This window comes from Anabrus simplex, chromosome 1 (assembly GCF_040414725.1).
Source record: "Anabrus simplex isolate iqAnaSimp1 chromosome 1, ASM4041472v1, whole genome shotgun sequence".
In the NCBI taxonomy this organism is placed as follows: domain Eukaryota; kingdom Metazoa; phylum Arthropoda; class Insecta; order Orthoptera; family Tettigoniidae; genus Anabrus; species Anabrus simplex.
Window position 1 is genome coordinate 389,380,250 of NC_090265.1, and position 15,653 is coordinate 389,395,902.

The following is a 15,653-nucleotide window of genomic DNA, read 5'->3' on the forward strand; positions in this document are numbered from 1 at the left end:
CTTCACAAAGATCTGAAGAGTGTCAATCTCCACCCTGATGCGGCCCAGGTCAGAACTAAATGGAGACAACAAATCCATGTAGTGGACACTGCCAGCAGGAGGGACAATGCTGAATGCTCGTGTAAGCGCCTCTGATTTGTGGACCTATTGTAACTCCTCCTTCAAAGTACATTACACTAGAAGTATCCACAACAAATGCTAACTGAATAGGAGAATTGGTGTTACCCACTCGTCATTTGGACATTTATACCATTGTGTCATCATGAATAAGGACCTTACAGTGCATACCAAGATCATGGTTTACTGTGCTATTGTCATATCAACATTGCTTTACCATTGTGAAACTTGGTCTCTGTACTGCTGAGATATCAAAAAGCTAGAATGCTTTCATCTTTTTAAAAAAGTATGATATGGAAATCAGTGTGAAGAAGAGCAAAACAGTCGTGATGACAAGCGGAGAAAGAGAAGGAAAAGGAATGGTTACAATCAGGGGACAAAACCTTGAAGTTGTTGAATACTTCAAATATTTAGGAAGTGAAATAATGCAAGATGCAAGGTTGGATAAGGAGATCAGCAGAAGTGTACAAGCGGGAAATACGTTCTTTAAGAATAAGAAGAAGAGATATGAGTTGAAATGAGTGATGAAGAAGGTGTAATGCTGTTATATGAAAGAAATGAAAAATGAATTGATTGGAGATATGTGAAACGATGAAATAAAAGATGGAAATAGAAAATTTGAAATGAAAAATTAGAAGATTTATGCAAATTAGGATCATCATATATATTCATGATTGATTAACATTATATGTTGTCGAGAATCCATATACTACTGTAATGGTGACGTATTTTAACCTTCGTGGAATAGTATGGTAGGATTAAGTCATCAAAAGATATCCTTATAAGAATGAGTATTGATACACTTGGACACGTTAACTTAGGATTTCTTCTGAAAAGTTGCATTCTAACGCAGTAATTATGCCATACTTAGATTAATATGGATGATCATTGCTACTTTATATAGGAATATAGATCACCCCAGAGACTGAATCCTTTTCTTAATGGAGGGGCATTCTACTATAATGTAAACTGTACTGCTTTAACTTTAGTCTGCGAAGGTTCTACCAGAATGTAAGCAACCTGGTGTGGAACAGAGAAGTTCCTTAGAAATGTAAGGAGATAATGTACAAGATGTGCTATACCCCTATATTAACGTATACATCAGAGACTTTGACAGCAAGAAATGAGAGTAAATTCCTGCCAGTTCGATGAATTTCCTGAGGTGTGTGGTAAGGAAGACAAGTAGAGACAGTAAGAAACTTTGAGGTCAGAATTGAGATAGGGGTAGAAATACTGAGTGATAGGATGGAGAAGAATAAATTGAGATGGTTTTGATATGTCATGAGGATGGAGGAGGAAAGGATTCTAAAACAAGTGTTGCGGCTAAGATAGAAGGAAAGAGGGCAAAAGGGAGGCAGAGAGCATGATAGATACTCTGTCGAGAACAGTATAAGAAAAAGAAGACTGGATGGGAATACAATTACTGAAGAGGTATGGTGGAAGGAGAGGTGACGGTGGAGAAGTGCCATCAGCACTCAGACCTTACAGGAGCTAGACAAGGGGAAATGAAAATGATGATGATACATTCAGTGATGGGTACTTCGGCACAGCAACCAAGGTATTTAAAACAATTTGAGATTTAAGTACATCAAACTTATTCATTGTCCAGTGCATGAAAATGTTAACTTTTAAAAAGTACACTGAGTATGCCCAAGGACAGTGTCCATAATTAATTTGTAATGTATGTATACAAACACAAGAAGTGAGGTTAAGATAGGGCTACCCAAGCCTCGAGCTCAAAAGCTCATACACAAGCTAACACACGTGAACCTCATACAGATTAAAGAAATTTTTCCCCCAACTTCACATGAAAGGCAACGCAGGGGAATTAGAGACACTGAAACAAAGGGAAAACAATAAGGGAAATACGTAAGAATTGAGAACAAAAGAATGGTGAGGAAACGCTAATTCTGACTAGAAGATTTAAGTTAGATAATCTTAAAAACAACCCATGGTGGCCTTGAAACATGCACATAATGTTTAATTTACAATGGAACAGATATACTGAAGGACAAGCACATGACATAACACACACTAGCCTCATCCGAGACCCTTTTAGGTTAAGATGAGAAAGGCTGTTGTAAGGGCCAAAGAAATACATTTCCGCAGTAAAATGTCTTATTCACCTCTCTGTCTTGCCTCGTGTTGTCGGATGGCAGTGCATGGATGAGAAAAAGCTCATTCAGTATGTAGTAGTGACTGAACTACAGAAACTAACTCTACATGCCCGGCGTGCTGCTTATATGCGCCCGTAGAGTGTTCGGGAATAACGGCTGATTGGCTTTACATGAAACTAATGACAGAGAGACAAGATGGGTAGCAGACTATGGGGCATGTACAGTGGACGTGAGGTTAGCATGCACACAATTTAATGGTAACATCGTAGTGAAAATGACGAAATATATAAAGTAGATTAAGGTTTACATATTCATTGTTACACTAGATATAAAAAGTGCATAATGACAAATACCTAGCATTGCCAAATGGCACCTGACAAATATTTTGTCATAGAATTAGGATTCTGTGGTACTGGCAGGGAAACAATGACACGGGCACTTAGGTGGGAATTGTAGATGTGAGTTGTAAACACCACTATAATTGTTTCATTTCTCATAGCAATTGAGGAAAAATAATGAATAGTGAAGCCATATCCAACGCTGCCAAAAGACACCCATTGGCGCTCAAGATGCGTTTCTTGCAGTTCCTTGAGACACCCTGTGTCCCGATGCAAGTTATTCTTGTAAGTTAGTGCTGATTTTGCAAACTTCCTAAAAGTGCAGAAGAAAAGACTACATTCTCAGAACTAATGGTACAGATTTTGTGCATAATAAAGTACAGAATCAAGGTATACTATTAGTCCCTATCGCCGCACCGGTGGCAGGTGTTTTTCCACATGAACAATTTTGTTTTGAGGCTGATTGCATAACATCTTTTTACTTCTTTCACCATTGTTACCAGTGTTTGAATTTGAGATGTCGGTATACTAAGAGCAGCACATCGTTTGGCATCAAGTGTGTTCCTTTTTGCATTGTTTTAAGGTAAGGAAATATAAGTTTTCATATTTCTTTTATTTACTGGAGTAGTTATTGACTTACATAATGCTGAATAGCTTAATGTTCTCATGAGATTATATTTACAAGCCAAATAGTGTGCTTTCTCAGGCTTGGAGCCATCACATTCTGGCACTCCAGGGGTGTGGAAGAGAAAGAGGTTAGAATGGCTCTGAAACTTGCATGAATTGCTCACCATTTGAGACAAAGCTATGACTGTGATAGTAATTTCTCACCAGTATCCAATGATGACTCAACAGATAGCCTCCATGATAAAAATTCCCCTAACACACAGAACAATGAACATGGTAACATTTGTTTTCAGGGCCATAGCTGAGAGATGTACGTCTGGCATTGAAACACTGTCACAAAGATAAAAATATTGGAATGTCCGCTCAACAACAACACGTCAAACAGTTGCACTTCCATTGCTTTGGAGTTCATAGTAGGAACTAATCAAACTGAAGATCATAAGGTCTTGGGTGACCTGAATCAATAATAACTAAAGTAAACCATCATTTCACCTGCCTTCTGATTCCGACTTGACAGGTTCAATCAATCAATCACTACTGATCTGCATTTAGGGCAGTTGCCCAGGTGGCAGATGCCCTATTGTTTTCCTAGCCTTTTCTTAAATGATTGCAAAGAAATAGGAAATTTATTGACCATCTCCCTTGGTAAATTGTTCCAATCCCTAACTCCCCTTCCTATAACTCCCTTGGTAAATTGTTCCAATCCCTAACTCCGCTTCCTATAAACAAATATTTGCCCCAATTTGTCCTCTTGAATTCCAACTTTATCTTCATATTGTGATCTTTCCTACTTTTGAAAAACCACTCCAACTTACTTGTCTGCTGATGTCATTCCACGCCATCTCTCCACTGACAACTCAGACCATACCAGTCAGTTGAGCAGTTCATCTCCTTTCTCCCAAGTCTTCCCAGCCCAAACTTTGCAAAATTTTTGTAACACTACTGTTTTGTCGGAAGACACCCAGAACAAATTGAGCTGCTTTTCTTTGGATTTTTCCGATTCTTGAATCAAGGAATCCTGGTGAGGGTCCCATACACTGGAACCATATTTCAGCCATACTCTTCATACTCTTACCAGAAACGTACATCCCTTTCCTTTACATCTTTACTACAACCCCTAAATATCCTCACAACCATGTGCTGAGATCTGTACCCTTTATTTATAATCCTGGCTCATTCCGGTGTTATTTGAAGGGGCTTAAAAACATCAGTCTCGTATCGATAGATTTACTGGCACGGGAAAAAAATCTTGCGGGACTGAATTCCGGCTCCTTGACATTTCCGAAAATTGTAAAAGTAGCTGGTGGGACCTAAAACAAACTAACATTATTATTCATTTCACCAGCGGACTTAAGCGTTGTAAAATCAAACGATTAATATTCACTGTCGTGGGGATTGTGTTAGCTGTAATAATTGAACACTTGGAGAAATCAGGTTTCTCTCTGTATTCTTCTCTGAAGTATCCTCCAAAAAATAATTCCCCTCTTTCACCCATGTTATCAGATTTTGTATTTGATTTACTTCGCAATATATTTATGATACACCGAACAGTCCAGCTCCTTAGCTGAATGGTCAGATGGTCAGCATACTGGCCTTTGGCTCATAGGGCTCCAGGTTCGATTCCTGACCTGGCTGGAGATTTTGAACTGTGTACGGTTAAGTCCTGTGGTCAGGAAGTGAGTATTAGTGTTTCTCCAAACACATTCCTCTTCATATTCACACAACATGATCGCACCACACCACACTATACTACCAACGACCACAGAAACACGCTATAGGAATTACATCCTTCCTTATAGGGTTGGTGTCAGGAAGGGCATCCAGGCATATAATTGGGCCAGATCCTTATATGCGTGTTAGCTTCCTCCTGCATCCGAACCAGTGTGGGAAAAGCCATAGAAGAACAAATAAAACACTTTACCACTAAGTCAAAGAACACTTCCAAGAAAATTATATTTAATCTGCCGACAGCAGTATTGCAGACCATTCTACATCGATTAAGAAAGAGACCAAATTGAAAGACTGGTACTCTGTTACGGTAATCAAAGATATCGGAAGGTGATTAACACTTGCTGTTTATTTACAAAATGTTATAATGCTGACTGAAGAAAGAAAATGTGTGTCTTGTTGACCCTTAATCTTTGTATCCTGTTATCTCTTAATATTAAATGGGCAGCAAGTCAGAAACTATTGAAGATAAATTTCACCAGTCTCCTCCTAGAACTGTTTTCAGTAATTATAGGTACCCATTCTTGTTAATTCATGTATCTATTCAGACAGGGATGAAATTCATGGTTATACTTTGCAGCAAGGTGAATTTTTTCTTCCAAATGGGCTGTACATCAAACTTCACTTTATGAATACTGGTAGGAGTATGGAGGCCAGTACATTCAAGGTTTTGATATCTACTGTAGCATACAAGACTGTTTTACAGCCAACGGTCATGTATACTGGCAAAGAGAGATGTGAACATCCTAAACATCAGGGAATGAAAAGGGGAAGATCAGAATCGGCAGGTTACATGGATAGGGCGTGTGCAAACAATCAATAAGATGTTGGATGACATGGAGATGGATCTTGGGAAGCTGAAAGTCCTCAGCTGAAAACACCTGGTGCTCAATTAAGATGTAGCTGGTGCAGATCTTTGGATGAGACCTAAGCTGAATGATGATGATGATATGATGATGATATTTTACCCTGGTGAAAGCCATCATCAGTACATCATTCAGCCATACAGCAAGATCTGCACATCTTTGGGAGGTACGATGGTAGTTCGCTGTTGCTTTCAGCCACACACGATTTTCAGCATCTGATAATATTACAGTTCCTTTCAGTCAAACATTCACGCTGTCTAGTTCTGAAAAGCTGCTGCTCACTTTTAATGAACCATTTAGTAGTCAGGAGAGATACTCATCAAAATCATAATACATGGTTGCATCTACAGTTTAGTTATCAACTTCGATGGGACATATGAGCCTCCCCACCACAATACGGTTCACAGGGGTGATGCTTTGTAATATATTCTGGAAATTCCTTATTTGTCCGAGAACTTTCTGTAATCTGTAGAAATATTGCTTTAGGAATAACTTAAGAATACTTTCACTAATACTGCTTTCTTTCTAGGTCTGTGCTAGCCATGATCCAAATGGTTTCTCTTACAACATTGAGTTCAGACTGCAGAATGCCCGTGAGGAAATCATTCGAGATTTGGAGAACATTATGAAATCTCAGCTTATTTATTTCTTTATTAAAACTAGAAACAAACCTAGACGCATACTCTTCTTTAGGGATGGAGTAAGTGATGGACAGTTTTCTCAAGTAAGTGTAATTTAATGAATAGTAGCATACTAATTAGCATATTCTTGTGTGAACTGTTGCCCTAGGCAGAATAATTAATCTTATGATTACTATTGCTTGTATTGTAATTGCTGTTCATGAATATTAAGTGGATTAGGGCATATCTATGATCTGTATGTAAAATAAGAGGAATATTTTGTGAGAAAATAAAAGGTTAGAATTATGAGCAGAGTTAAACTAATTGTAAAAAGTAGAGATTCAAATTACTGTATTTGCTCACATATAACTCACACTTGTTTGACAAAAAATAAGTGTGAACATTTTCGGTGCATGATATATGCGGGGATTTGTGTGCAAGGAATCGTATTGCCGAAAAAACGTAAAATTTGCATTAGGCTATTGAAACAAGTCAACTGTCATACCTATGCTATTCATTGTCACTGCCTTCAGTCTCGAGCTATTATCGCGTGCATCATTCTGGTCACCATTCCATACTGCATCATCCTGACTTTCGTCCAATGCATTTGCAATGCCCCTCTTCAAGAAAGTATTCACAATAACGTCTGTTGACACCATAACCCATGCCCGCATAACCCAGTCGCTCAAGAGTTCAACTGGCGGCCTCTTAATTCTGCCTGCTGGCGTCAGCTTATGCTCCCCTCCTGCCATCCATTCAACGTAAAATTTACGTATGTTGTCCTTGAAAGGCTTGTTGGCGGAAACATCTAGGGGCTGTAGACAATGTGTGAGTCCATCAGGAATTACAAGATCAGTTTTCATTTCCTGAAGACATTTCTTTGTGTCTTCCACCAAGTGTCCACGGAAACTGTCCCACACTAGCATTGCTGGGTGTCAAAGCAATGCCCCAGGCTGTGCTCCCCACACTGTACGGACCCAGTCCTGGATAAGAGCTGTATCCATCCATCCTTTCTCTTGAACCCATACATGAATGCCTTTGGGGAAACTTCACTTTAGGCACTGTTTTTCTTTTGAAAATAACGTACTGTGGCATTTTTCTTCCGTATGCAGTTATTGTGAGCATAACAGTGGAGCGCTGTTTTTCACACCCATTTGCATGTACAAGCATGCTAGATTCTCCCTTCTTGTTGATTGGGGGGTGATCTGCATTGCCAATTTGAGATGAGTAATTGTTTGTTTTCCGCATTGCTATCGCTTGGCAATGAAAATCTATGATTTTGCCGCTGAAATCGCTTGGCATTCTCTGGCAGAGAGATGTTCGCCTTCTCAGACACAATACCTTTCCTGTCAGGAATCTACGGATCCAACCCCGGCTCACTTTCAGATCCGAATAGCTGATTCCTCCTTTAATCGCTAGTTCACACGCTTTAAAATGTAGCATCTCATGCAAGATACTAAAGCCATCATTTCGCAACTCTGTAACGTAATGAAGTAACTAGTCTTCCAGTTCAGGAAACTTACCAGTTTTTGGCCCTCTGAAAGCCTTAAGTGTTCCGTTAGTGGTTTCTAGCGCAGCTTTCTGTTTACGCCAGTAGGGAACATTAAACTCCATCATACTGAATTCTTGACCAGCAGCTCTGTTACTATGTTCTTCAGCATATTTTATCACTTTGAGTTTAAACCCAGCTGTAAAACTCCCACGTTTCTCCATAACTTAAAGATCGACCTACACAAGAAAACTTAACTGAGAAACAACAATGACATGTGAAGACAATATACTGGTACTGGTCGTCAGTACAACAGATGTACGATACCTAATACCATGATCAGCTCTGCCAGACAGGTAGCGATAAGCATATTTACAGATGGAAGAGTGAGAGGGATGGCTGTGTGACTGACTGGCTAGGAATGCGGCCTTGGGATAGGGGGGTAGCGAGTTGGGTATTTTTGGTACTACAGCTAGCCTCATCTGTTTTGCAGGTAGAAGGAAATGCAGCTTCTTCTTATACTGTCACATACAAAGTATCGTAACAGCAATTGGTATAGTCCCGATATTTAATATAGGCACCTCAACGGAATACCCAAACTTTGTCGTGTATGTACTGCATATCTTTATGATAACATCAGAAATTAATGAGAGTTATGTGTGGTAATTTTTCCCCCCCGCAATTTCAAATATTAAAAATGGGGTATGAGATATACACGCTGGCGAGTTAAATGCGAGCATATACAGCAGATCTGCGTATAGGTTTAATAAAAATATGGGTGATATGCTTTGGAAGTTCAGAATCCCATCACTGTGTATACAAGCGTTCAGGAAATCTAAGACCAGATTCGGCAGCTAGGTATACTGAATATAAAATTCCATTCCCATACTGTTTTAAGTTCCAGTGGTGTATTGGGGAATTGCCTGCAATGAGTATTCCGCCAAAGCAATGGTGACACCGATTACTTTCAGATACGAGACTTGGAATAGATAATTACAGAAGACACTTGAAATGTCTGGAAAAATACCACCAGTACTGTTTTTGGAAAAAAGATAAAAATGGTAGAACTGTTGAACAAACATACAGTGCCTTAGAAGAGGCCAGTACCACGGGCGTTGTATTAATGATTATCAAATGTCACCTTTGATAGATTATCATAATCAAATGACCAAGTTGGCTGTGCGATTTGGGTCTCATAGCTGTGAGCTTGCATTTGGGAGATAATGGGTTTAAGCTCCACTGTCAGTAGCCCTGAAGATGGTTTTCCTTGGTTTCCAATTTTCACACCAGAAAAATGCTGGAGCTTTATATTAATCAAGGCCACGGTCATTTCATTTCCACTCCTAGTCCTGTCTTATCCCATCATCACCATAAGACCTCTTTGTGTCGATGCAATGTAAAACAGATAGTTAAAAAAATCTTCAACATCACCCTTGTATTCACGATTGAAGGGTGGACAGCTTGATCTGGGAGTAGTAAAAACAATTCGTGGACATTCTAAAGCCTAAGACAGAGAAGTGTCCAGTTGAAATCTGAAACTGAGAGGATGCCGCGATTGAGTGATTGATTGATTGATTGATTCATTCATTCATTCATTCATTCATATGATGGGATATTGTCCTCAAGGAACCTCGACATTTTAAGCAAGAGCAGCAGAAAATATACATATAAAAGATATGATTTAAAGATTGACGAAATTGGAGAAGATTTAGATGGCGGACTGTACAGCAACAAGGAGGTTTGATGTGCCAGCAATGTGCCAAGAATGGCTAAGGGGTGCAAGTGTAGGAACTGTGGGTGTGGCAAGGCATTGAAGGCTATGAGGGAGGAGTTTGAGAGTTTGAGGGAGATAATTAGGATTCTCACAGAAGACAGGAAGGAAGATAGGACTCCCTCAAACAATGTACAGGTTACAGTAGGTGTACAAAAGGGAGAGGAAGGTAAGGGGGGAGTTGCAGAAGACAGGTGGTCTAATGTTCTAAGGAGAAGGAGATTGCAGGCTAAGGGCTCTATTCAGGATCAGAATTCAGGACAGGTGTCTGTGCGAAATCGGTACGAGTCACTCCAGGTAGAACAACAGAGGGAAGATGAGGGACAGGGAACTGTTGCTGAGATGTGTGGAAGTAGGAGGAAGGGAAAAGGTAGGAAAGGGAAATGTAAAGTAGATGTTAGGAAAAGATAGGTGGAACAGGATCATGGGAAGGAGAAAAGGGAGGAGGAAGTAGCTTCTGCAGTTATCAGTGCTGACCAGGAGGGGAGGGGATCAAATGAGGTGGGTAGGGTTGAGGCTCTGGTCATGAGGGATTCCATTGTTAGACGTGTGGGGAAAGTGTGTGGAGGAAAGGGAACCAGGGTGTAGTGTTATCCAGTAATTAGGTTGAGACAGATGTTGAAGAAAGTAGAAGAAAGGGAGTGTTTCACGTTGGTACCAACAATGTAAGGTAAGCTGATGTAAGTACCAACATAGTAGGAGATGTGTGAGATCTGGTAAATGCAGCACAGGTGGAGTTTAAGGAAGCGGAAATTGTTATCAGTGGAACATTGTGTAGGAGGGATACTGACTGGAGGGTGATTGGGGGATTTAAATGAGACTATAGAGTGGGTATGTGGGAAACTGGGAGTGAGATTTCTAGATCCTATTGGATGGGTAGGAGATAGGGATCTGCACTCAGGTGGCCTTCACTTAAACCGCAGTGGTACGTATAAGTTAGGAAATTTGTTTAGAAGGGTAATAGGGAGGTACATTCAGGGAAACGGGGTGGCCTAGGGAACGGTGATAAGGGAACAGGGAACTGGAAATCAAGTAGGGATGACATAAAAAAGTTAGTGCTGAACTGTAGAAGTATTGTACAGAAAGGAATAGCATTAAGTAATTTAATAGATATATACTTCACAGATATTGTAACAGGAGCTGAATCATGGCTGAGAAATGATATAATGGATGCAGAAATTTTCTGACAGAACTGGAGCGTGTGTCATAGAGATAGGATAGGAATGGCAGGAGGGCGAGTATTCATTCTGGTGAAAGAAGAATTTGTAAGCTACGAAAAAGTTCAAGATGACACACACGAAATTCTGGGTGTGAGGCTCATTTCTAATGATAATAGGCAACTTGATATATTTGGAGTGTACAAACTGGGAAAGGGTAGCACTGACACGGATTCAGAATTATTTGATAAGATAATCAGCTATGTGGGAAACGACATGGAAAGGAATGTGATTGTAGTGGGATATCTGAATTTACCAGATGTCAATTGGGAAGGAAATGCGAACGACAGGAAACATGACCAACAAATGGCAAATAAGTTAATATGGGAAGGGCAGCTAATTCAGAAAGTGATAGAACCAACTAAAGGGGAAAATATCCTGGATGTGGTGCTGGCCAAACCAGATGAGCTCTATAGAGAAACTGAAGTTATAGATGGTATTAGTGATCATGAAGCTGTTTTTGTCGTAGTTAAAAATAAATGTGATAAAAAGGAAGGTCCTAAAAGTAGGACTATAGGCAGTACCATATGGCTGATAAAGTAGGCATGAGGCAGTTTCTAAAAAGTAAATATGATCAGTGGAAAATGGTAAATAAAAATGTAAACAGACTCTGGGATGGATTTAAAACAATTGTTTAGGAATGTGACAACAGGTTTGTACCTTTAAAGGTGGTAAGGAATGGTAAAGACCCACTTTATTATAATAGAGAAATAAAGAGAAGAAGGCAGTGGAGATTGGAAAGAAATACAGTTAGAAATGGCTGTGGAAGTAAGTAGAAATTGCAGGAACTTATTACGGAATTGAATCTAGCAAAGAAGGCAGCTAAGGATAACATGATGGCAAGCATAATGGGCGGTCATACAAATTTTAATGAAAAGTGGAAGGGTATGTATAGGTATTTTAGGGAGAAACAGGTTCCAAAAAGGACATTCCAGGAATAATTAATGAACAAGGGGAGTGTGTATGTGAGGATCTTCAAAAGGCAGAAGTATTCAGTCAGCAGTATGTAAAGATTGTTGGTTACAAGGATAATGTCCAGATAGAGGAAGAGATTCATGCTAAAGAAGTATTAAAATTTACATATGATAACAATGACATTTACAGTAAGATACAAAAGTTGAAAACTAGAAAAGCAGTTGGAATTGATCAGATTTCTGGGTATATACTAAAGACAATGGGTTGGGATATAGTACCATATCTGAAGTACTTATTTGATTATTGTTTGGTCGAAGGAGCTATAACAGACAAATGGAGAGTTGCTATAGTAGCCCCTGTGTATGAAAGAAAGGGTGATAGACATAAAGCTGAAATTTACAGGCCGGTAAGTTTGACATGTATTGTATGTAAGTTTTGGGAAGGCATTCTTTCTGATTATATTAGACATGTTTGCAAAATTAATAACTGGTTCGATAGAAGGCAGTTCGGTTTTAGGAAATGTTATTCCACTGAAGCTGAACTTATAGGATTCCGGCAATGTACAGCAGGTATCTTGCATTCAGGAGGTCAAATGGACTGTATTACGATTGATCTGTCTAAATCATTTGATAGAGTGGATCATGGGAGACTACTGGCAAAAGTGAGAGCAGTTGGACTAGACAAAAGAGTGATTTAATGGGTTACTATATTTCTAGAAAATAGATCTCAGAGAATTAGAGTAGGCGAAGCTTTATCTGACCCTGTAATAATTAAGAGGAGAATTCCTCAAGGCAGTATTATTGGACCTTTATGTTTTCTTATATATATCAATGATATGTGTAAAGAAGTGGAATCAGAGACAAGGCTTTTTGCAGATGATGTTATTCTGTATAGAGTAATACATAAGTTACAAGATTGTGAGCAACTGCCACATGACCTTGATAATGTTGTGAGATGGACAGCAGGCAATGGTATGTTGATAAACGGGGTTAAAAGTCAGGTTGTGAGTTTCACAAATAGGAAAAGTCCTCTCAGTTTGAATTACTGTGTTGACGGGGTGAAAGTTCCTTTTGGAAATCTATATTAGTATCTAGATATTAATATAAGGAAAGATCTTCATTGGGGTAATCTCATAAATGGGTTTGTAAATAAAGGGTACAGATCTCTGCACATGGTTATGAGGGTGTTTAGGGGTTGTAGTAAGAATGTAAAGGAGAGGTCATATAAATCTGTGGTAAGACCCCAACTAGATTATGGTTCCGGTGTATGGGACCCTCACCAGGATTACCTGATTAAAAGAACTGGAAAAAATCCAAAGAAAAGCAGCTTGATTTGTTCTGGGTAATTTCCGACAAAAGAGTAGCGTTACACAAATATTGCAAAGTTTGGGCTGGGAAGAATTGGGAGAAAGAAGGCAAGCTGCTCAACTGAGTGGTATGTTCCGAGCTGTCAGCGGAGAGTTGGCGTGGAATGACATTAGTAGATGAATAAGTTTGAGTGGCGTCCTTAAAAGTAGGAAAGATCACAATATGAAGATAAAGTTGGAATTAAAGAGGACAAACTGGGGCAAATATTCATTTATAGGAAGGAGAGTTAGGGATTGGAATAATGTACCAAGGGAGACGTTCAATAAATTTCCAATTTCTTTGAAATTTTAAGAAAAGGCTAGGAAAATGATAGGGAATCTGCCACCTGGGCAACTGCCCTAAATGCAGATCAGTATTGATTGATTGATGTGGCTGACAGAGCTTGTAACTCTTATAATCATTAGAGTGAATTTAATTTTCAGCAGACTTTTTATTAATTTGTTCAATATCATCTGAGAACATCCTGGGAAATTGCTGACTTTCTTTTGCTGATCATTGTTTTAAAAATAATTCTCCTTTGCAGTTCTTTCTTAAAACCATCCTTTGATACCAACTACTTTTGCTTGTCAGTTGCCTTTGTCTTATTTTTGTCAGTGCTGCAAGATGAAATGCTACATCTCACCACTGATTCGCAAGTACTGAAACAACCATGCTGAACAGTTGATAAAGCATGCTTCATCTGATGAGGGAAGTCTCACACCTCTCATGCTGCAACCTACCTTGAAATTCCAGTGGCAGAAACGATTCATTACTGATGTTTACATTAACATTTTTTACTGTACTCTGAGCATAACTAGAACTAGTGGATTTGCAGGCCTATGTAGTTGCCATACAGTGTTGCCAACTTATATTTTCAAGATCCGCTAAATACTACTAAAAATCCGCTAAAATTCCTCCAAGAAATCCGATCTCAAATAATGGACAATAATAATAATAATAATAATAATAATAATAATAATAATAATAATAATAATGATGATGATGATGATGATGTGAGGAAAATTCTCGGCCCACAAAAAACAGAAGATGGATATAGACTGAGGTCATGCAAAGTGACAGAAAAGCTTTCCAACATTGCAGCAGACATCCGCAGAAGACGTCTGAAATTTTATGGGCGCGACTGCAGACTGCCGGCAAGTAGTCTGACACACATGATTCTCACCTTCATAGAACATCTAAAAAATATTCCACGGGTACTGGAAGTGAAGAAGGATCTGGAAAAAGCCCAGATGAACTCAAATGACACCGCAGACAGAAACCTCCATAGGAAAAAAATTAATGGATGGAAAGTGCAACCAGAGAACGAAGTGAAAAAGAAGACTGGAGCAAAGTGGACAGAAGAACGAATAAGGATCCACGGAGAAAGGATGAGAGCTGTTTAGCAACTCAGAAAACAGAATCGTTAGAGCTTTGCGTGATCCATTGGATCCATACGCACATCATAATAATAATAATAATAATAATAATAATAATAATAATAATAATAATAGTAATAGTAAATGTCTGTACTCACCTGATCTGTGAGTTCTACTGGGATTAACCCCCTGCCTGCGAGCCGGCGAGCTAAAACCTGTAGCATTTCACTGTCGGGTGCAAACTAGGTGAATCCCCTACCTCAACGGCCACACACAGAACAGACCAGTTCATTAAACGGTCGTCCTTCATAGCATAAATATAAATGCTACTCTGTTTCATTATCTGTCGTCATTCGTCAACTAAGAGATAAGTACCCTTTCCCTACGCATTACAAATTTATGATACCACGATCACATAACATCAAATCCAAATAACATGTTTTCCTCATGTGACTGCTAGCTCCTGACAAGAAATACGGAGTAGCTCAGAGACAGACTGGAGTATAATTTTTTTTTTTTAAGTAAAATGGATAAAACGCTAAGTTCCGCTATAATAAATCTAGAATTCCGCCAAAAAATCCGCTGTCCGCTAAATGGCATATTTCTCCGCCGACAGTCTTCTAATTCTGCCAAATTTAGCAGAAAATCCGCTAAGTTGGCAACACTGTTGCCATAGCCATTTCATCCCCAGCTAGTAGTCTTTGAATTCTTGTAGAACACTTCCTTTTTTCACATTAACACACTTGAAAGCTGTTAACAGTATGTGCCTGGGTTTCTGGAAGCAGGTGGTTGCCACGCTGGCCCTTTCACGGGCACGAAATTAGTAGGTGTGTTTTAAAAAATTTATTTCCACAATATACTTAGACACAGGTAATATGTAAAATTGTGAAAGCACTAAAGGACAGGAATGGCAGGAGGGCAAGTATTCATTCTGGTGAAAGAAGAATTTGTAAGCTACGAAAAAGTTAAAGATGACAAACATGAAATTCTAGGTGTAAGGCTCATCTTATATCAAGGTACTGCTTTAGATATTACCTTATTTACTTGCGTATTAGACCCCATTTTCCCCACTTTTACAGCCCAAAAAAGTAAGGGGGATCCAATATGCGATAACCTCAAATTTTGT

At 39.1% G+C, this 15,653-nt stretch overlaps 1 protein-coding gene across 2 annotated transcripts in view; it reads left to right on the top strand.

The window, feature by feature from the left end:
* Positions 1 to 15,653, top strand: part of LOC136856825 (protein argonaute-2) — a 467,999-nt gene that overhangs the window by 430,810 nt on the left and 21,536 nt on the right. For both annotated transcript variants that reach the window (XM_067134979.2, XM_067134978.2), the window contains exon 19: positions 6,323 to 6,517. In XM_067134979.2, coding sequence (XP_066991080.2) covers positions 6,323 to 6,517 — 195 coding nt within the window. The remainder of the gene's footprint in view (positions 1 to 6,322; positions 6,518 to 15,653) is intronic.